At 56.6% G+C, this 20,086-nt stretch overlaps 5 protein-coding genes across 5 annotated transcripts; all 5 read left to right on the plus strand.

Moving 5' to 3' along the window:
- The first annotated feature begins 1,566 nt into the window (after positions 1-1,566).
- On the plus strand, positions 1,567-7,681 carry LOC117001352 (C-factor-like). Its single transcript, XM_033069643.2, has 9 exons — positions 1,567-1,649; positions 2,320-3,119; positions 3,485-3,536; positions 3,696-3,883; positions 4,186-4,344; positions 4,444-4,563; positions 4,854-4,963; positions 7,274-7,325; positions 7,530-7,681. Exons 2-9 carry the CDS (start codon positions 2,973-2,975, stop codon positions 7,599-7,601), a joined length of 900 nt encoding a protein of 299 aa, XP_032925534.1. The 5' UTR covers positions 1,567-1,649; positions 2,320-2,972; the 3' UTR covers positions 7,602-7,681.
- LOC117001543 (C-factor-like) lies at positions 7,625-8,765 on the plus strand. The gene is made up of 4 exons (XM_033069965.1): positions 7,625-7,717; positions 7,984-8,142; positions 8,242-8,361; positions 8,652-8,765. The coding sequence occupies exons 1-4, from the start codon at positions 7,625-7,627 to the stop codon at positions 8,763-8,765; spliced, it is 486 nt and encodes a 161-aa protein (XP_032925856.1).
- A 1,807-nt stretch (positions 8,766-10,572) lies between these two features.
- LOC117001360 (C-factor-like) lies at positions 10,573-12,591 on the plus strand. Its single transcript, XM_033069653.1, has 6 exons — positions 10,573-10,719; positions 11,075-11,126; positions 11,331-11,518; positions 11,784-11,942; positions 12,040-12,159; positions 12,471-12,591. Exons 1-6 carry the CDS (start codon positions 10,573-10,575, stop codon positions 12,582-12,584), a joined length of 780 nt encoding a protein of 259 aa, XP_032925544.1. The 3' UTR covers positions 12,585-12,591.
- Positions 12,592-13,703: 1,112 nt separating this feature from the next.
- LOC117001354 (C-factor-like) lies at positions 13,704-18,403 on the plus strand. The gene is made up of 8 exons (XM_033069645.1): positions 13,704-13,850; positions 14,208-14,259; positions 14,464-14,651; positions 14,918-15,076; positions 15,176-15,295; positions 15,586-15,695; positions 18,009-18,060; positions 18,265-18,403. The coding sequence occupies exons 1-8, from the start codon at positions 13,704-13,706 to the stop codon at positions 18,334-18,336; spliced, it is 900 nt and encodes a 299-aa protein (XP_032925536.1). The 3' UTR covers positions 18,337-18,403.
- Positions 18,402-19,518, plus strand: LOC117001544 (C-factor-like). The gene is made up of 4 exons (XM_033069966.1): positions 18,402-18,452; positions 18,718-18,876; positions 18,974-19,093; positions 19,405-19,518. The coding sequence occupies exons 1-4, from the start codon at positions 18,402-18,404 to the stop codon at positions 19,516-19,518; spliced, it is 444 nt and encodes a 147-aa protein (XP_032925857.1).
- The last annotated feature ends 568 nt before the right edge of the window (positions 19,519-20,086 follow it).

Genomic DNA, 20,086 nt, shown 5'->3' on the forward strand with positions numbered 1-20,086 from the left:
AATCAGGGAGGGTGGGTACTGCCCAGCTTCAATTACAGTGCTGGGTTGGTCTCACCCCACCTCTGGCTCACCTACCTCTATCAATTGATTCTTTAGCAAATGACTAATAGGTGATGACAGACCTGAATGCATTATGCAGCATTTCGGCCTGATAAATAGCAGCAAGTTTATTTCTTATTTACAGTAGATTAAATATACTAAAAGTAGTTGTACCACACCCCTCTTCCCCTGGCAGGCAAAGAAAAGCATGTTCCTCCATGTTTCTGTCAGCAGCACTGTCAGTGTGCAATCACTTCATTGTCTGAGAGCACACTTGAGCCTCTAGCAACTAGAGTGGAAAAGGTGTGACTGCCTCTTGGAAAACTGACTCTGAATCTTCCCAGTGTGGTGATGTGAAAACCATCCATGGGTAAAATGTGCAGCAGCTCTGGGGGACTGGGTAGAGGAGAGAGAGGAGGGAGAGGAGCCACAGTGCCCCTGAGCTTGATGTTTGTGAGGCTGCACCTTGAATCCTGTGTTCAGTTTTGGGCCACTCACAAAAATACATTGAGGTGCTGGAATGTGTCCAGGGAAGAGCAGCGGAGCTGGGGAAGGTCTGAAGCACAAGTCTGATAAAGAGATGATGAGGGAGCTGGAAGGGCTCAACCTGGAGAAAAGGAGACTTTCAGAGGACCATTATCACTCTACAACTCCCTGACAAGGAGCTGGATGAGGTCAGACTCTACTCCCAAGTAACCAGTTAGAGGAGGAGAGAAAACAGCCTCAGGTTGTTTCAAGGGATGTTTCAACTGGATATTAGGAAAAAATTCTTCACAGAAAGGACTGTCAAGCACTGGTACACAGACTAGCCAGGAAAGTGGTGGTGTCACCGTCCCTGAAGTGTTTAAAAAATGCATGGTTGTGGCACTTGGGGACATGGTTTAGTGGTGGAATTGGCATTGTTAGCTTAATTGTTGAAATCTATGATCTTAGAGGCCTTTTCCAACCTAAATGATTCTATGATTCTGAGGACTTTAATGCTCAGCTTAAGATTTAGACCATGCAAGAACATTTCAGGGCAACTGAAGCATCTGAATCCCCTCCTAGGAGCTTTCCAAGGTCCTTTCCAGAGGCTTGGGGACAGCAGCAGCCCTTGTGGCAAGGCTGGGCTGCAAGACAGTGAAGCTGGTTTCTTTCCCCTCTGCCTCTTTGTGCCAGGCTGGACTTAAACTCCTGGTGAAGCAGTGCTTGTTTAAACTCTAATAATCAATAATGCAGTGTGGGGCCCCAGAGCAAAGTCAACATTATAAAGTTACAACTCCAAAACAGTGGAAGGCTACACAAGTGTGGTAACACAGCAAAAATTGGAGACTTAAAATGTTAATTATTTGTTTTCTAATGCTATCTGCTTCTGGGTCACTGTGGAGGTTTCAAACAGGCTGCAGGTGATTGCATCATCCTCCACCTAGAGGAAGGAAATCATGGAAGTCTATTTGGAGGATTTGCGCCCTGGTTCATCTGTTGGCAAGTATAGTTGAGGTCTGTGGTCATTGAAAAGGAAATACTGAAATGATAATTGGAGCCTGAATGCCAGTCCAGCCATCTGGGAGATCCTCAGTGAGAGATCAGTCTGAGACAGAAGCTGAAAGGCCCAAAGCTTTGTACTGCTGGTAAGTGGTAGGAATTCACAAGGGGAAAGAAATGTCTCAACCCAGTGTGGAAAATTCAAAAAGTAGACAGAGGTCCAGTTAATGTCAGGAAACAAAGTGGGAAAAATTAATTGTGTGGAACTTACGGAGAGGCTCAGACTTGACAGAGAGAAGGTATGGGATGGAAGCTGTCAGTGTGCATCTTCCCAAATCTTCCCAGGTCAGAGCAGGGAAGGACCTGCTTATCTCACAGTGTCTGCCAGCTGAGCCCCAGAAACAGGCTGGAGTGGGCAGGAGGGAATCAGTTGCTGCCAGAGCATGGAGACATGCTTGGCATTGCCACTGGGAGGAAGCTGTTCTGGTTAATGCTGCTGCCAAAATATCCTGGGGCAGAAGGTGACGTGAGAGCAGTATTGTCTGCATTGCTGCCCAGCAGCCTGTGCAATGGCTCTGGGACTCAATGAAGGAAAACAAGGGGTTGGCAAGAGGTTTCTGGAGATGTGTCTTCACTTACAGTAGGACAGGAACACATGATGTACACATGCACCTGATCCAGCCTTGCAAACCTGTAATGCATCACCTGAGGTACTGAACACCACTGGGCTGTGCTGGTGGTAGCACAGAACAGTCAGTGCCTCATGGCAACAGGTGAAGTGAAGAATAGGCTTTGAGCAGGACATTTCCTTTGCAGGTAAATGTCCCAGGTCCCAGGTGCCTGAGTCCTCTGTGACTGTGAACTAAGGGACAGCTCGACTTAGGACTGCATCCCAAGGGATGGGGCGCATAACCTGCAGTGTAGTGCTGTTTCAGCCACCCAGGTCCCCACCCTTCTGCCAGGAGACCATGCCAGGTTTGCTCTTCCACTCCACAGGTCTTCTGCTGCACAATGAGGGAGAGGTTATTGTCTTAGAAGAGGCAGGAGCAAGGCAGAGAACATTTGCTCAGGGCCACCTGAGGCACAGCTTGGTCCAGTGTGCAAAGACCATCAAGCCCACAGAATGCTTGTAAAGGTGTCAAGCCCACCTGAGCTGTGGAGCTTCCCACATTAAACCACATACTGCTCCCTCCCTCTTCACCCACAACGGCCCCACCTGGTTTATGGCATCAGGTTACCCAAGGAATGCATAGTTTTCCTGGAAAAGACAAGTGATTTTTGCCTATAGGTAACTAGGACTGGCTCCCAGCCTGGGTCTATGCCCTGGAGCTAAAAGGTGGAGCAGTTGCTCCTCCTGGAGAGAAGCCAGTATTGGTGCAAGCCATGACTGAGTGAGGTGGGACTCACTCTAAGGAAATAGTAGAGAGCTGGTTAAACAGTGAGAGCTGGAGCAGAGGAGGACAAGCAGCATGGCAGAGCTCAGTGTCCGCTCCGTTCTGGTGACTGGGGCCAACCGGGGCCTTGGCCTGGGGTTTGTCCAGCATTTCCTGAGGATGCCAAAACCACCACAGTGGATCTTTGCAACCTGTCGGGACCCCAAGGGACAGAGAGCACAGGTGAGGCTGGGCTGGGAGGCAGTGGCTGTGCTGGGGGATGGAAGGACTCAGTGCCAGGGGGACATTGCAACACAGAGAGTGTCTGGAGATTCAGTCAGGCACCTGCGGCACAGGGCAGCTGGGCTAGTACACTGTGGGAGCAGCTGTGCATGGGATGTGTGGAGGAGGCGACAGGGATATGTGGTGTGTGCAGGAGCTGTGGAATATTACCCCTGCATCAGGATCAGGGCAGCTGGAGCAGGGTGCTAGGCACTTGGTGGTGCGGGGATGGAGCTGGAGAACACAGGTTTTGGCTGGCTTTGCTGGGTGTGCCTTGACACAGCTGTTCCTGCCTGTTGGTGCAAATGTTATGATCCGCCTTGCAGGAGCTACAGAATTTGGCCTCCAAACATTCCAACCTGGTTATCATCGCTCTTGGTAGGTTCCCTCTACCCCCAGTTCCTCTGGTGAATGCTTAGGCACTCATCACAGCCCTGGCAGCTCCATAGTGGAGGCAGATGTGGGGAGCATTGGGGGGGTCACAGGGAACTCCAAACCACCACAGGGTCGCTGAGCTCCAGTGTGTTGGCTCTGCAGAAGTTGCCAACCCTGGCAGCATCAAGGCAGCTGCAGCCAAGGTCAGGGAGCACCTGGGCCACTCTGGGCTGAACCTCCTCATCAACAATGCTGGAATGGTCAAGTCTAAGATGCTTGATGCTGAAACACTGGAGGACATGACTGAGACTTATAACACCAACACAGCTGGACCCTTGCTGATGGGCCAGGTGAGTCCTCAGCATAGCTCCAGAACGATCCCTAACCATGTTCTCAAGCTGGACATTGTCGAGGGTGTGAAGGGCCAGTGGAAGGGGTTCCTGTCACTGCTCTGGTGCCCTGATGGGCTTTCAGTTGATGAGTTCTACAGCCATGTGCTGGAGCTCAGGAACTGCAGATTGGCAGGATGGGGCAGTGGAAGAGGAGTGAGGATGACCCAGTGCTGGTGTCAGTGTTGCCCGCTGTAGCAGGAGCTTCTTCACAGCCCTGTGCTGTGTTTGTGGGCGCTCCTGTCCCCTCTGTCTCCACACAGGCATTTCTGCCCTTACTGAAGAAGGCTGCCCAGGAGAGCCCAGACTCAGGGCTAAGCTGCAGCAAGGCTGCCATCATCAACATATCCAGCATTGCTGGCTCCATCTCTTCTTTCTTTGGTTGGGAAATGATTCAAGCCACCTCATACCGCTGCAGCAAGGTACTGTCACACCTTTGCTTTCCCTGCCCTGCCCAGTCGTGGGTCCCCTTGCAGCCTCCCCTTCCCTCCCACCACCATCCCCTCCCTGTGTCCCCACAGGCTGCTCTGAACATGCTGAGCAAGTGCCAGTCCCTGGCATACAAGGAGCACGGCATCCTCTGCGTCGCTCTCCACCCCGGCTGGGTGCAAACCGACTTGGGCGCTGCTGCCGGACACCCGGTAAGAATTCCATGGGGACAGGTGCTGATTTTCCATGGGTGGGAGTTGCTGTCCTAAGCCCCAGCCCAGGGCTTCCCTGCCTGCCCAATCACTACTGGGGCAGCTTCCCCTCTTCTGCTCCTGGGTACTGGATCCTGGGTTGTTCTGTCCCCTCAGTTCTCTGCTTGGCTCCTCTGCCCTGTGTGTTCAGAGTTTTCAGTTTTCCTCTTTGCCCTGGAGTGCCTCCATCCCCCTGCCTTGGCTGGAACAGAGCCTCAGGCATGGTGTGCATCTCCCTCTCTGCCCCACAGCCCCCTACGACAGTGGATGACAGCGTGCAAGGGATGCTGAAGGTCCTCTCCACCCTCTCTGAGAAGGAGACCGGCGCCTTCCTGGACTGGGAAGGAAATGTCATACCCTGGTGAGACACCACTTCAGGTTCATGGCATCCAAGGTTGAACTTTGTCACTGCTCCCATGTCCCCCATATCCTCAATAAACTCCTACTGAGACCTCCAGCTCTGGTGTGCATTTCCAGCTGGGGATGGCCCTTTCCAGATATCCCACTCCTTCACTGGGCATTAGTGGTGCCCACAGCTGCCCCCAACCCACAGCTGTCACTGGCATCCCCATGAGGTATAAGCAGTACATCCCAAGGCACCATGACTGCCCTCTGGAGACCTCCCCTCCAGGAGGCACTGGAGAAACTGGAGCAGGGCCCCCTCCTGACAGAAGAGAGATCTTTGAGCCCCTGCACAACTGGCTTTCCCTTGCCCAGGCTGAGCTGCCTGAGGGCCTGGGGGTCACAGGGAGCAGCTGCGCTCTCCCCTCAGCTGAGGGACGCCTGGTCACCGCAGGGCCAGAGGGACACACAGCGCTTGGGCAGAGCACAGGGATCCTGCCCCAGACCTGGGTGGGGGATTTGAGAGTAGGTATGGAGACAGAGCAGAGAGGCATCAGCTGCCAGAGTTTACAGAGATGGGGGAACCGAGTACCGGGGGACCAGAGGGAAGACAGGTGTGTTGGGGAAGGAGAGAGAAGCTGCTTCCCAAGCTCTTCTCTTCTAGAAGCTCTGCAGCCAAGCACCACATCCCCATGTCCTGGGCAGCCAGGAAGAGGCACAGCCCTGCCAGTAAAATGGAGGGTGTGGGTGGGAAGGACAGGAGACATTTACCAGGAAGAAAATGGCTGTGGAGAAGAGAAATGGGACTCAGTCCTGGGACAAAGCATCAGCATGACCTGCTGGAAAGAATCAGTCCTCACTGCTGCTGCTGTCCTGGTCTCAGTGCTTCTGCCTGGGAGAACTAGGCTGTGGGTGGGTGGCTGGGGCAGGGGGAGATCCATGGGCTCCCTCCCCGCCACGGGACAGCATCTCCAGCCCCTCCCCTGGTACCTCACCTTGCTGGCCCGGTACGGGGACATGGGGGTCTCTGGCACCCTGAGGCACAGCCCAATGGAGCCCAGTTTGGTGGAGATGTTGATGACAGCGGCCCTGCTGCAGCTCAGCCCCTCCTTCCCTTGGCTGCCTGCTCCATGAGTGGCACAAATTCCTGCTGCAAGGACACAGATGCTGCATGAAGATGTGGCAAGCCTGCAGTTTGTGTCTTGCTGGAGTGCAAGGCCAGCAGGTGGTGATGTGCTGGCCATGCAGGTGCCCATCCTTCTGCCTGGAGACTGGATCCTCTGGGTTTGCTTCCCTCCATGGGAGCTTTGTTTCACTTGACAATCAGGGAATGGGCATTGGCTTGGAGGAGGCAAGATTAAAGCAGAAAAGTGTCTGCTCCTGGCCATGTGAGGAATGTCCTGGCTCATTGGACTAGGGCAGGGACATGAGATCAGCCTGTCCCCAGTGTGGTGGGGGTGTGATGCAGAAAGCCCTTCCTGTGAAGGTGTCAAGCCCATGGGAGCCATGGAGCTTCCCACATCCCTTCCATGTGCTGCTCCTTCCCTCCTCATCCACATCATCCTCTCATGGATCAGGGCAGCACGTTTCCCAAGGACAGCAGAATTTTCCTGGAACCACCAAGGGTTTTTGCCCTTTGGAAACAAGGCCTGGCTCCCAGCCAGGATCTTTGTCCTGAGGTTTGAAGTGCCAGAGCTGTGGCTCCTCCTGGATCCATGGGTTGGTGTAAGCCTAAAGTGGGTGGGGTGTCATTGTAAAACACTCTACAGGAAGAGTTAGGGAGCAGAGCAAACAGTGAGAGCTGGAGCAGAGGAGGACAAGCAGCATGGCAGAGCTCAGTGTCCGCTCCGTTCTGGTGACTGGGGCCAACCGAGGCATCGGCCTGGGGTTTGTCCAGCATTTCCTGAGGATGCCAAAACCACCACAGTGGATCTTTGCAGGCTGTAGAGACCCCAAGGGACAGAGGGCACAGGTGAGGCTGTGCTGGGAGACAGTGGCTGTGCTGGGGGATGGAACGACTCAGTGCCAGGGGGAGATTGGAACACAAAGAGTTCTGGAAAGTGTCTGGAGATTCAGTCAGGCACCTGGGGCACAGGGCAGCTGGGCTGAGACAACCTGGGAGCAGCTGTGCACGGGATGTGTGCTGGGAACTGTGCTATCAGCCATAGAGTCCTCCCCATCCATTGGGTTCAGGGCAGCTGGAGCGCAGTGTGGGCTCTATGGCAGTGTGGGGATGGAGCCAGAGCAATGTTGGCTTTTCCTGGGAAAGGCTGAGTCTCTGCACAGCCCCTCCAGCCTCTCCCTGCCTACACAGTGCCCTCTCTTTCAGGAGTTACAGAATTTGGCCTCCAAGCACTCCAACATCATCATCATCCCGCTCGGTAGGTGCCCCCACGTGGGGATGCTTTGCCCCAGTCCCTCTGGCAAGTGCCCAGGCTGGGCACACCCTGGCAGCCCCTGCTGGGAGGGAGCTGTGCCAACGGGCTGGTGCCTGCAGGGCCATCGGGCACTGCCACCTCTGGGGGCACACAGGGGACTCCACCATGGGGACACAGGCTCTGACCTCCCCTGTGTTGGCTCTGCAGAAGTCTCTGACCCTGCCAGCATCAAGGCAGCTGCAGCCAAGGTTGGGGAGCACCTGGGGGGCTCTGGCCTGAACCTCCTCATCAACAATGCTGGAATGGTCAAGGCAAATATACTTGAAACTGAGACACTGGAGGACATGAGTGAGGTTTACACCACCAACACAATTGGGCCCCTGCTAATGGCCCAGGTGAGACCCTCACCCAAGTTGGGCTGTCCTGGGGGAGCATGAAGGGCTGGTGGGAGGGGGTCCTGCCTCCACTCCAGTTACCAATGGGCTCTCAGTGGATGTGAAGCTCATAGAGCCACGGCCTGGAGCTCAGGAGCTGGAGCCTGGCAGGGAAGAGGAGTGGGGATTTCCCAGTGCTGTTGTCAGTGTTACCCACAGAGGAAGGAGCTTCTTCCCTGTCCTTTGCCATGCCCATATGTGCTCCTGTCCCCTCTATTTCCACACAGGCATTTCTGCCCTTGCTGAAGAAGGCTGCCCAGGGGAGCCCAGGCTCAGGGCTCAGCTGCAGCAAGGCTGCCATTGTCAACATATCCAGCATTGCTGGCTCCATCTCTTCTTTCTTTGGATGGGACATAGTTCAAGGCACCTCATATCGCTGCAGCAAGGTACTGTCACACCTTTGCTTTCCCTGCCCTGCCCAGTCGTGGGTCCCCTTGCAGCCTCCCCTTCCCTCCCACCACCATCCCCTCCCTGTGTCCCCACAGGCTGCTCTGAACATGCTGAGCAAGTGCCAGTCCCTGGCATACAAGGAGCACGGCATCCTCTGCGTCGCTCTCCACCCCGGCTGGGTGCAAACCGACTTGGGCGCTGCTGCCGGACACCCGGTAAGAATTCCATGGGGGCAGGTGCTGATTTTCCATGGGTGGGAGTTGCTGCCCTGAGCCCCAGCCCAGGGCTTCCCTGCCTGCCCAATCACTACTGGGGCAGCTTCCCCTCTTCTGCTCCTGGGTACTGGATCCTGGGTTGTTCTGTCCCCTCAGTTCTCTGCTTGGCTCCTCTGCCCTGTGTGTTCAGAGTTTTCAGTTTTCCTCTTTGCCCTGGAGTGCCTCCATCCCCCTGCCTTGGCTGGAACAGAGCCTCAGGCATGGTGTGCATCTCCCTCTCTGCCCCACAGCCCCCTACGACAGTGGATGACAGCGTGCAAGGGATGCTGAAGGTCCTCTCCACCCTCTCTGAGAAGGAGACCGGCACCTTCCTGGACTGGGAAGGAAATGTCATACCCTGGTGAGACACCACTTCAGGTTCATGGCATCCAAGGTTGAAATTTGTCACTGCTCCCATGACCCCCACATCCTCAATAAACTCCTGCTGATACCCAAAGCTATGTTGTGAATTTTGAGCTAATGGGATGTCCCTTTCCAGATATCCCACTCCTTCACTGGGCATTAGTGGTGCCCACAGCTGCCCCCAACCCAAGGCTGTCACTGGCATCCCCATGAGGTATAAGCAGTACATCCCAAGGCACCATGACTGCCCTCTGGAGACCTCCCATCCAGGAGGCACTGGAGAAACTGGAGCAGGGCCCCCTCCTGACAGAAGAGAGATCTTTGAGCCCCTGCACAACTGGCTTTCCCTTGCCCAGGCTGAGCTGCCTGAGGTGCTGGGGGTCACAGGGAGCAGCTGCGCTCTCCCCTCAGCTGAGGGACGCCTGGTCACCGCAGGGCCAGAGGGACACACAGCGCTTGGGCAGAGCACAGGGATCCTGCCCCAGACCTGGGTGGGGGATTTGAGAGTAGGTATGGAGACAGAGCAGAGAGGCATCAGCTGCCAGAGTTTACAGAGATGGGGGAACCGAGTACCGGGGGACCAGAGGGAAGACAGGTGTGTTGGGGAAGGAGAGAGAAGCTGCTTCCCAAGCTCTTCTCTTCTAGAAGCTCTGCAGCCAAGCACCACATCCCCATGTCCTGGGCAGCCAGGAAGAGGCACAGCCCTGCCAGTAAAATGGAGGGTGTGGGTGGGAAGGACAGGAGACATTTACCAGGAAGAAAATGGCTGTGGAGAAGAGAAATGGGACTCAGTCCTGGGACAAAGCATCAGCATGACCTGCTGGAAAGAATCAGTCCTCGCTGCTGCTGCTGCTGTCCTGGTCTCAGTGCTTCTGCCTGGGAGAACCAGGCAGGATTTGGGTGGCTGGGGCAGGGGATGATCCATGGGCTCCGTCACCTCCATGGGACAGCATCTCCAGCCCCTCCCCTGGCACCGCACCTTGCTGGCCCGGTACAGGGACATGGGGGTCTCTGGCACCCTGAGGCACAGCCCGATGGAGCCCACTTTGGTGGAGATGTTGATGACAGCGGCCCTGCTGCAGCTCAGCCCCTCCTTCCCTTGGCTGCCTGCTCCATGAGTGGCACAAATTCCTGCTGCAAGGACACAGATGCTGCATGAAGATGTGGCAAGCCTGCAGTTTGTGTCTTGCTGGAGTGCAAGGCCAGCAGGTGGTGATGTGCTGGCCATGCAGGTGCCCATCCTTCTGCCTGGAGACTGGATCCTCTGGGTTTGCTTCCCTCCATGGGAGCTTTGTTTCACTTGACAATCAGGGAATGGGCATTGGCTTGGAGGAGGCAAGATTAAAGCAGAAAAGTGTCTGCTCCTGGCCATGTGAGGAATGTCCTGGCTCATTGCACTAGGGCAGGGACATGAGATCAGCCTATTCCCAGTGTGGTGGGGGTGTGATGCAGAAAGCCCTTCCTGTGAAGGTGTCAAGCCCATGGCAGCCGTGGAGCTTCCCACATCCCTTCCATGTGCTGCTCCTTCCCTCCTCATCCACATCATCCTCTCATGGATCATGTCAGCACGTTTCCCAAGGACAGCAGAATTTGCCTGGCATCACCAAGGGTTTCTGCTCTCTGCAAACAAGACCTGGCTCCCAGACAGGATCTTTTTCCTGGGGTTTAAAGGGCAGGTGTAGTGGCTACTCATGGATCCATGGGTTGGTGTAAAATCAAAGTGGGTGGAGTGTCAGTGCCAAACACTCTACACAAAATACTAGGGAGCAGAGCAAACAGTGAGAGCTGGAGCAGAGGAGGACAAGCAGCATGGCAGGGCTCAGTGTCCGCTCCGTTCTGGTGACTGGGGCCAACCGAGGCATCGGCCTGGGACTTGTCCAGCATTTCCTGAGGATGCCAAAACCACCACAGTGGATCTTTGCAGGTTGTAGAGACCCCAAGGGACAGAAGGCACAGGTAAGGTTGGGCTGGGAGGCAGTGGCTGTGCTGGGATGGGAAAACTCAGTGCCAGGGAGAGATTGGAACACAAAGAGTTCTGGAAATTGTCTGGAGATTCAGTCAGGCACCTGGGGCACAGGGCAGCTGGGCTGAGACAACCTGGGAGCAGCTGTGCATGGGATGTGTGCTGGGAACTGTGCTATCAGCCATAGAGTCCTCCCCATCCATTGGGTTCAGGGCAGCTGGAGCACAGTGTGGGCTCCACGGTAGTGCAGGGATGGAGCCAGAGCAATGTTGGCTTTTCCTGGGAAAGGCTGAGTCTCTGCACAGCCCCTCCAGCCTCTCCCTGCCTACACACTGCCCTCTCTTTCAGGAGTTACAGAATTTGGCCTCCAAGCACCCCAACATCATCATCATCCCGCTCGGTAGGTGCCCCCACGTGGGGATGCTTTGCCCCAGTCCCTCTGGCAAGTGCCCAGGCTGGGCACACCCTGGCAGCCCCTGCTGGGAGGGAGCTGTGCCAACGGGCTGGTGCCTGCAGGGCCATCGGGCACTGCCACCTCTGGGGGCACACAGGGGACTCCACCATGGGGACACAGGCTCTGACCTCCCCTGTGTCGGCTCTGCAGAAGTTGCCAACCCTGCCAGCATCAAGGCAGCTGCAGCCAAGGTTGGGGAGCACCTGGGGGGCTCTGGCCTGAACCTCCTCATCAACAATGCTGCAATTCTGAAAGTGACAACTCTTGATACTGAGACACTGGAGGACATGAGTGAGGTTTACACCACCAACACAATTGGGCCCCTGCTGATGGCCCAGGTGAGACCCTCACCCAAGCTGGGCTGTCCTGGGGGAGCATGAAGGGCTGGTGGGAGGGGGTCCTGCCTCCACTCCAGTTACCAATGGGCTCTCAGTGGATGTGAAATTCATAGAGCCATAGGCTGGAGCTCACGAGCTGAGCCTGGCAGGGAAGAGGAGGGAGGATGACCCAGTGCTGGTGTCAATGTTCCTCACTGTGAAAGGAGCTTCTTCCCTGCCCTGTGCCATCCCCCTGTGTGCTCTTCTTCCCTCTATCTCCACACAGGCATTCCTGCCCTTGCTGAAGAAGGCTGCCCAGGGGAGCCCCAGCTCAGTGCTGAGCTGCAGCAAGGCTGCCATTGTCAACATATCCAGCTCTGCCGGCTCCATCACTTCTTTATATATTTGGGATATATTTCAAGCCACCTCATATCGCTGCAGCAAGGTACTGTCACACCTTTGCTTTCCCTGCCCTGCCCAGACGTGTGTCCACCTGGAGCCTCCACTTCTCTCACAAACATCCCCTCCCTGTGTCCCCACAGGCTGCTCTGAACATGCTGAGCAAGTGCCAGTCCCTGGCGTACAAGGAGCACTGCATCCTCTGCGTCGCTCTCCACCCCGGCTGGGTGCAAACTGACATGGGAAGCTTTCCTGGCCAAATGGTAGGAATTTCATGGGGGCAGGTCTATCACAGCGCCTGTGCTGATTTTCCACGGGTGAAGTTGCTGTCCTAAGCCCCAGACAAGAGCTTTCTTGCCTGCCCAATCACTGCTGGGGAAGCTCCCTCTGTCCTGGTCCTGGGGGCTCGGTACTGGGTGCTGGATGTCTCTGCCCCTCGGTTTCCATCTTGACCCCTCAGTCCTGTGTGTTCAGGGTTTTCTGGCTTTCCTTTTGCCCTGGAGTGCCTCCTTCCCCCTGCCTTGGCTGGAACAGAGCCTCAGGCATGGTGTGCCTCTCCCTCTCTGCTCCACAGCCCCCTACGACAGTGGATGAGAGCGTGCAAGGGATCCTGAAGGTCCTCTCCTCCCTCTCTGAGAAGGAGACCGGCGCCTTCCTGGACTGGGAAGGGAAGGTCATACCCTGGTGAGACAACACTTCAGATTCATGGCAGCCAAGTTAGACCTCTGTCACTGCTCCCATGTCCCCCACATCCTCAATAAACTCCTGCTGATACCCAAAGCTATGTTGTGAATTTGGAGCTCATGGGATGTCCCTTTCCAGAGATTCCACTCCTCCTCTGGGGATTAGCGGGGATTCTGCCTGGGAGAACCAGGCAGGAATTGGGTGGCTGGGGCAGGGGGTGATCCATGGGCTCCCTCCCCTCCATGGGCACCATGCCTGGGGCAGCATCTCCAGCCCCTCCCCTGGCACCTCACCTTGCTGGCCCAGTAAAGGGACATGGGGGTCTCTGGCACCCTGAGGCACAGCCCGATGGAGCCCACTTTGGTGGAGATGTTGATGACAGCGGCCCTGCTGCAGCTCAGCCCCTCCTTCCCTTGGCTGCCTGCTCCATGAGTGGCACAAATTCCTGCTGCAAGGACACAGATGCTGCATGAAGATGTGGCAAGCCTGCAGTTTGTGTCTTGCTGGAGTGCAAGGCCAGCAGGTGGTGATGTGCTGGCCATGCAGGTGCCCATCCTTCTGCCTGGAGACTGGATCCTCTGGGTTTGCTTCCCTCCACGGGAGCTTTGTTTCACTTGACAATCAGGGAATGGGCATTGGCTTGGAGGAGGCAAGATTAAAGCAGAAAAGTGTCTGCTCCTGGCCATGTGAGGAATGTCCTGGCTCATTGGACTAGGGCAGGGACATGAGATCAGCCTGTCCCCAGTGTGGTGGGGGTGTGATGCAGAAAGCCCTTCCTGTGAAGGTGTCAAGCCCATGGGAGCCATGGAGCTTCCCACATCCCTTCCATGTGCTGCTCCTTCCCTCCTCATCCACATCATCCTCTCATGGATCAGGGCAGCACGTTTCCCAAGGACAGCAGAATTTGCCTGGAATCACCAAGGGTTTCTGCTCTCTGGAAACAAGGCCTGGCTCCCAGCCAGGATCTTTGTCCTGGGGTTTAAAGGACAGGAGCTGTGGCTCCTCCTGGATCCATGGGTTGGTGTAAAATCAAAGTGGGTGGAGTATCAGTGCCAAACACTCTACAGGAAATATTAGGGAGTAGAGCAAACAGTGAGAGCTGGAGCAGAGGAGGACAAGCAGCATGGCAGGGCTCAGTGTCCACTCCGTTCTGGTGACTGGGGCCAACCGAGGCATCGGCCTGGGACTTGTCCAGCATTTCCTGAGGATGCCAAAACCACCACAGTGGATCTTTGCAGGCTGTAGAGACCCCAAGGGACAGAGGGCACAGGTGAGGATGGGCTGGGAGGCAGTGGCTGTGCTGGGGGATGGAAGGACTCAGTGCCAGGGGGAGATTGGAACACAAGGAGTTCTGGAAATTGTCTGGAGATTCAGTCAGGCACCTGGGGCACAGGGCAGCTGGACTGAGACAACCTGGGAGCAGCTGTCCATGGGATGTGTGCTGGGAACTGTGCTATCAGCCATAGAGTCCTCCCCATCCATTGGGTTCAGGGCAGCTGGAGCACAGTGCGGGCTCCACGGTAGTGCAGGGATGGAGCCAGAGCAATGTTGGCTTTTCCTGGGAAAGGCTGAGTCTCTGCACAGCCCCTCCAGCCTCTCCCTGCCTACACAGTGCCCTCTCTTTCAGGAGTTACAGAATTTGGCCTCCAAGCACCCCAACATCATCAACATCCCGCTCGGTAGGTGCCCCCACGTGGGGATGCTTTGCCCCAGTCCCTCTGGCAAGTGCCCAGGCTGGGCACACCCTGGCAGCCCCTGCTGGGAGGGAGCTGTGCCAACGGGCTGGTGCCTGCAGGGCCATCGGGCACTGCCACCTCTGGGGGCACACAGGGGACTCCACCATGGAGACACAGGCTCTGACCTCCCCTGTGTTGGCTCTGCAGAAGTCTCTGACCCTGCCAGCATCAAGGCAGCTGCAGCCAAGGTTGGGGAGCACCTGGGGGGCTCTGGCCTGAACCTCCTCATTAACAATGCTGGAATTGCAAAGCTCAAATCCCTTGATATGGAGACATTGGAGGACATGAGCGAGGTTTACACCACCAACACAATTGGGCCCCTGCTGATGGCCCAGGTGAGACCCTCACCCAAGTTGGGCTGTCCTGGGGGAGCATGAAGGGCTGGTGGGAGGGGGTCCTGCCTCCACTCCAGTTACCAATGGGCTCTCAGTGGATGTGAAGCTCATAGAGCCACGGCCTGGAGCTCAGGAGCTGGAGCCTGGCAGGGAAGAGGAGGGAGGATGTCCCAGTGCTGTCGTCAGTGTTACCCACAGAAGAAGGAACTTCTTCCCTGTCCTTTGCCATGCCCGTATATGCTCCTGTCTCCTCTATCTCCACACAGGCATTTCTGCCCTTGCTGAAGAAGGCTGCCCAGGGGAGCCCAGGCTCAGGGCTCAGCTGCAGCAAGGCTGCCATCATCAACATATCCAGCATTGCTGGCTCCATCTCTTCTTTCTTTGGATGGGACATGGTACAAGCCACCTCATATCGCTGCAGCAAGGTACTGTCACACCTTTGCTTTCCCTGCCCTGCCCAGACATGGGTCCCCTTGCAGCGTCCCCTTCCCTCCCACCACCATCCCCTCCCTGTGTCCCCACAGGCTGCTCTGAACATGCTGAGCAAGTGCCAGTCCCTGGCATACAAGGAGCACGGCATCCTCTGCGTCGCTCTCCACCCCGGCTGGGTGCAAACCGACTTGGGCGCTGCTGCCGGACACCCGGTAAGAATTCCGTGGGGACAGGTGCTGATTTTCCATGGGTGGGAGTTGCTGTCCTAAGCCCCAGCCCAGGGCTTCCCTGCCTGCCCAATCACTACTGGGGCAGCTTCCCCTCTTCTGCTCCTGGGTACTGGATCCTGGGTTGTTCTGTCCCCTCAGTTCTCTGCTTGGCTCCTCTGCCCTGTGTGTTCAGAGTTTTCAGTTTTCCTCTTTGCCCTGGAGTGCCTCCATCCCCCTGCCTTGGCTGGAACAGAGCCTCAGGCATGGTGTGCATCTCCCTCTCTGCCCCACAGCCCCCTACGACAGTGGATGACAGCGTGCAAGGGATGCTGAAGGTCCTCTCCACCCTCTCTGAGAAGGAGACCGGCACCTTCCTGGACTGGGAAGGAAATGTCATACCCTGGTGAGACACCACTTCAGGTTCATGGCATCCAAGGTTGAAATTTGTCACTGCTCCCATGACCCCCACATCCTCAATAAACTCCTGCTGATACCCAAAGCTATGTTGTGAATTTTGAGCTAATGGGATGTCCCTTTCCAGATATCCCACTCCTTCACTGGGCATTAGTGGTGCCCACAGCTGCCCCCAACCCAAGGCTGTCACTGGCATCCCCATGAGGTATAAGCAGTACATCCCAAGGCACCATGACTGCCCTCTGGAGACCTCCCATCCAGGAGGCACTGGAGAAACTGGAGCAGGGCCCCCTCCTGACAGAAGAGAGATCTTTGAGCCCCTGCACAACTGGCTTTCCCTTGCCCAGGCTGAGCTGCCTGAGGTGCTGGGGGTCACAGGGAGCAGCTGCGCTCTCCCCTCAGCTGAGGGACGCCTGGTCACCGCAGGGCCAGAGGGACACACAGCGCTTGGGCAGAGCACAGGGATCCTGCCCCAGACCTGGGTGGGGGATTTGAGAGTAGGTATGGAGACAGAGCAGAGAGGCATCAGCTGCCAGAGTTTACAGAGATGGGGGAACCGAGTACCGGGGGACCAGAGGGAAGACAGGTGTGTTGGGGAAGGAGAGAGAAGCTGCTTCCCAAGCTCTTCTCTTCTAGAAGCTCTGCAGCCAAGCACCACATCCCCATGTCCTGGGCAGCCAGGAAGAGGCACAGCCCTGCCAGTAAAATGGAGGGTGTGGGTGGGAAGGACAGGAGACATTTACCAGGAAGAAAATGGCTGTGGAGAAGAGAAATGGGACTCAGTCCTGGGACAAAGCATCAGCATGACCTGCTGGAAAGAATCAGTCCTCGCTGCTGCTGCTGCTGTCCTGGTCTCAGTGCTTCTGCCTGGGAGAACCAGGCAGGATTTGGGTGGCTGGGGCAGGGGATGATCCATGGGCTCCGTCACCTCCATGGGACAGCATCTCCAGCCCCTCCCCTGGCACCGCACCTTGCTGGCCCGGTACAGGGACATGGGGGTCTCTGGCACCCTGAGGCACAGCCCGATGGAGCCCACTTTGGTGGAGATGTTGATGACAGCGGCCCTGCTGCAGCTCAGCCCCTCCTTCCCTTGGCTGCCTGCTCCATGAGTGGCACAAATTCCTGCTGCAAGGACACAGATGCTGCATGAAGATGTGGCAAGCCTGCAGTTTGTGTCTTGCTGGAGTGCAAGGCCAGCAGGTGGTGATGTGCTGGCCATGCAGGTGCCCATCCTTCTGCCTGGAGACTGGATCCTCTGGGTTTGCTTCCCTCCACGGGAGCTTTGTTTCACTTGACAATCGGGGAATGGGCATTGGCTTGGAGGAGGCAAGATTAAAGCAGAAAAGTGTCTGCTCCTGGCCATGTGAGGAATGTCCTGGCTCATTGCACTAGGGCAGGGACATGAGATCAGCCTATTCCCAGTGTGGTGGGGGTGTGATGCAGAAAGCCCTTCCTGTGAAGGTGTCAAGCCCATGGCAGCCGTGGAGCTTCCCACATCCCTTCCATGTGCTGCTCCTTCCCTCCTCATCCACATCATCCTCTCATGGATCATGTCAGCACGTTTCCCAAGGACAGCAGAATTTGCCTGGCATCACCAAGGGTTTCTGCTCTCTGCAAACAAGACCTGGCTCCCAGACAGGATCTTTTTCCTGGGGTTTAAAGGGCAGGTGTAGTGGCTACTCATGGATCCATGGGTTGGTGTAAAATCAAAGTGGGTGGAGTGTCAGTGCCAAACACTCTACACAAAATACTAGGGAGCAGAGCAAACAGTGAGAGCTGGAGCAGAGGAGGACAAGCAGCATGGCAGGGCTCAGTGTCCGCTCCGTTCTGGTGACTGGGGCCAACCGAGGCATCGGCCTGGGACTTGTCCAGCATTTCCTGAGGATGCCAAAACCACCACAGTGGATCTTTGCAGGTTGTAGAGACCCCAAGGGACAGAAGGCACAGGTAAGGTTGGGCTGGGAGGCAGTGGCTGTGCTGGGATGGGAAAACTCAGTGCCAGGGAGAGATTGGAACACAAAGAGTTCTGGAAATTGTCTGGAGATTCAGTCAGGCACCTGGGGCACAGGGCAGCTGGGCTGAGACAACCTGGGAGCAGCTGTGCATGGGATGTGTGCTGGGAACTGTGCTATCAGCCATAGAGTCCTCCCCATCCATTGGGTTCAGGGCAGCTGGAGCACAGTGTGGGCTCCACGGTAGTGCAGGGATGGAGCCAGAGCAATGTTGGCTTTTCCTGGGAAAGGCTGAGTCTCTGCACAGCCCCTCCAGCCTCTCCCTGCCTACACACTGCCCTCTCTTTCAGGAGTTACAGAATTTGGCCTCCAAGCACCCCAACATCATCATCATCCCGCTCGGTAGGTGCCCCCACGTGGGGATGCTTTGCCCCAGTCCCTCTGGCAAGTGCCCAGGCTGGGCACACCCTGGCAGCCCCTGCTGGGAGGGAGCTGTGCCAACGGGCTGGTGCCTGCAGGGCCATCGGGCACTGCCACCTCTGGGGGCACACAGGGGACTCCACCATGGGGACACAGGCTCTGACCTCCCCTGTGTCGGCTCTGCAGAAGTTGCCAACCCTGCCAGCATCAAGGCAGCTGCAGCCAAGGTTGGGGAGCACCTGGGGGGCTCTGGCCTGAACCTCCTCATCAACAATGCTGCAATTCTGAAAGTGACAACTCTTGATACTGAGACACTGGAGGACATGAGTGAGGTTTACACCACCAACACAATTGGGCCCCTGCTGATGGCCCAGGTGAGACCCTCACCCAAGCTGGGCTGTCCTGGGGGAGCATGAAGGGCTGGTGGGAGGGGGTCCTGCCTCCACTCCAGTTACCAATGGGCTCTCAGTGGATGTGAAATTCATAGAGCCATAGGCTGGAGCTCACGAGCTGAGCCTGGCAGGGAAGAGGAGGGAGGATGACCCAGTGCTGGTGTCAATGTTCCTCACTGTGAAAGGAGCTTCTTCCCTGCCCTGTGCCATCCCCCTGTGTGCTCTTCTTCCCTCTATCTCCACACAGGCATTCCTGCCCTTGCTGAAGAAGGCTGCCCAGGGGAGCCCCAGCTCAGTGCTGAGCTGCAGCAAGGCTGCCATTGTCAACATATCCAGCTCTGCCGGCTCCATCACTTCTTTATATATTTGGGATATATTTCAAGCCACCTCATATCGCTGCAGCAAGGTACTGTCACACCTTTGCTTTCCCTGCCCTGCCCAGACGTGTGTCCACCTGGAGCCTCCACTTCTCTCACAAACATCCCCTCCCTGTGTCCCCACAGGCTGCTCTGAACATGCTGAGCAAGTGCCAGTCCCTGGCGTACAAGGAGCACTGCATCCTCTGCGTCGCTCTCCACCCCGGCTGGGTGCAAACTGACATGGGAAGCTTTCCTGGCCAAATGGTAGGAATTTCATGGGGGCAGGTCTATCACAGCGCCTGTGCTGATTTTCCACGGGTGAAGTTGCTGTCCTAAGCCCCAGACAAGAGCTTTCTTGCCTGCCCAATCACTGCTGGGGAAGCTCCCTCTGTCCTGGTCCTGGGGGCTCGGTACTGGGTGCTGGATGTCTCTGCCCCTCGGTTTCCATCTTGACCCCTCAGTCCTGTGTGTTCAGGGTTTTCTGGCTTTCCTTTTGCCCTGGAGTGCCTCCTTCCCCCTGCCTTGGCTGGAACAGAGCCTCAGGCATGGTGTGCCTCTCCCTCTCTGCTCCACAGCCCCCTACGACAGTGGATGAGAGCGTGCAAGGGATCCTGAAGGTCCTCTCCTCCCTCTCTGAGAAGGAGACCGGCGCCTTCCTGGACTGGGAAGGGAAGGTCATACCCTGGTGAGACAACACTTCAGATTCATGGCAGCCAAGTTAGACCTCTGTCACTGCTCCCATGTCCCCCACATCCTCAATAAACTCCTGCTGATACCCAAAGCTATGTTGTGAATTTGGAGCTCATGGGATGTCCCTTTCCAGAGATTCCACTCCTCCTCTGGGGATTAGCGGGGATTCTGCCTGGGAGAACCAGGCAGGAATTGGGTGGCTGGGGCAGGGGGTGATCCATGGGCTCCCTCCCCTCCATGGGCACCATGCCTGGGGCAGCATCTCCAGCCCCTCCCCTGGCACCTCACCTTGCTGGCCCAGTAAAGGGACATGGGGGTCTCTGGCACCCTGAGGCACAGCCCGATGGAGCCCACTTTGGTGGAGATGTTGATGACAGCGGCCCTGCTGCAGCTCAGCCCCTCCTTCCCTTGGCTGCCTGCTCCATGAGTGGCACAAATTCCTGCTGCAAGGACACAGATGCTGCATGAAGATGTGACAAGCCTGCAGTTTGTGTCTTGCTGGAGTGCAAGGCCAGCAGGTGGTGATGTGCTGGCCATGCAGGTGCCCATCCTTCTGCCTGGAGACTG

The sequence above is a fragment of the Catharus ustulatus genome, chromosome 11 (genome assembly GCF_009819885.2).
Source record: "Catharus ustulatus isolate bCatUst1 chromosome 11, bCatUst1.pri.v2, whole genome shotgun sequence".
NCBI lineage: Eukaryota > Metazoa > Chordata > Aves > Passeriformes > Turdidae > Catharus > Catharus ustulatus.

What these genes read in the sequence shown, in the direction of transcription:
- LOC117001352 (XM_033069643.2), top strand. Translation starts at nt 2,973, where the DNA reads ATGGCAGAGCTCAGTGTCCGCTCCGTTCTGGTGACTGGGGCCAACCGG. An exon ending in CCAAGGGACAGAGAGCACAG is followed by an intron (nt 3,120 to 3,484) that starts GTGAGGCTGGGC and finishes TCCGCCTTGCAG; the next exon opens with GAGCTACAGAATTTGGCCTC. An exon ending in CCTGGTTATCATCGCTCTTG is followed by an intron (nt 3,537 to 3,695) that starts GTAGGTTCCCTC and finishes TTGGCTCTGCAG; the next exon opens with AAGTTGCCAACCCTGGCAGC.
- LOC117001543 (XM_033069965.1), top strand. Translation starts at nt 7,625, where the DNA reads ATGGTCAAGGCAAATATACTTGAAACTGAGACACTGGAGGACATGAGT. An exon ending in GGCCCCTGCTAATGGCCCAG is followed by an intron (nt 7,718 to 7,983) that starts GTGAGACCCTCA and finishes ATTTCCACACAG; the next exon opens with GCATTTCTGCCCTTGCTGAA. An exon ending in GCGCTGCTGCCGGACACCCG is followed by an intron (nt 8,362 to 8,651) that starts GTAAGAATTCCA and finishes TCTGCCCCACAG; the next exon opens with CCCCCTACGACAGTGGATGA.
- LOC117001360 (XM_033069653.1), top strand. Translation starts at nt 10,573, where the DNA reads ATGGCAGGGCTCAGTGTCCGCTCCGTTCTGGTGACTGGGGCCAACCGA. An exon ending in CCAAGGGACAGAAGGCACAG is followed by an intron (nt 10,720 to 11,074) that starts GTAAGGTTGGGC and finishes CCTCTCTTTCAG; the next exon opens with GAGTTACAGAATTTGGCCTC. An exon ending in GAAGCTTTCCTGGCCAAATG is followed by an intron (nt 12,160 to 12,470) that starts GTAGGAATTTCA and finishes TCTGCTCCACAG; the next exon opens with CCCCCTACGACAGTGGATGA.
- LOC117001354 (XM_033069645.1), top strand. Translation starts at nt 13,704, where the DNA reads ATGGCAGGGCTCAGTGTCCACTCCGTTCTGGTGACTGGGGCCAACCGA. An exon ending in CATCATCAACATCCCGCTCG is followed by an intron (nt 14,260 to 14,463) that starts GTAGGTGCCCCC and finishes TTGGCTCTGCAG; the next exon opens with AAGTCTCTGACCCTGCCAGC. An exon ending in GCGCTGCTGCCGGACACCCG is followed by an intron (nt 15,296 to 15,585) that starts GTAAGAATTCCG and finishes TCTGCCCCACAG; the next exon opens with CCCCCTACGACAGTGGATGA.
- LOC117001544 (XM_033069966.1), top strand. Translation starts at nt 18,402, where the DNA reads ATGAGTGAGGTTTACACCACCAACACAATTGGGCCCCTGCTGATGGCC. An exon ending in GGCCCCTGCTGATGGCCCAG is followed by an intron (nt 18,453 to 18,717) that starts GTGAGACCCTCA and finishes ATCTCCACACAG; the next exon opens with GCATTCCTGCCCTTGCTGAA. An exon ending in CCTCATATCGCTGCAGCAAG is followed by an intron (nt 18,877 to 18,973) that starts GTACTGTCACAC and finishes GTGTCCCCACAG; the next exon opens with GCTGCTCTGAACATGCTGAG.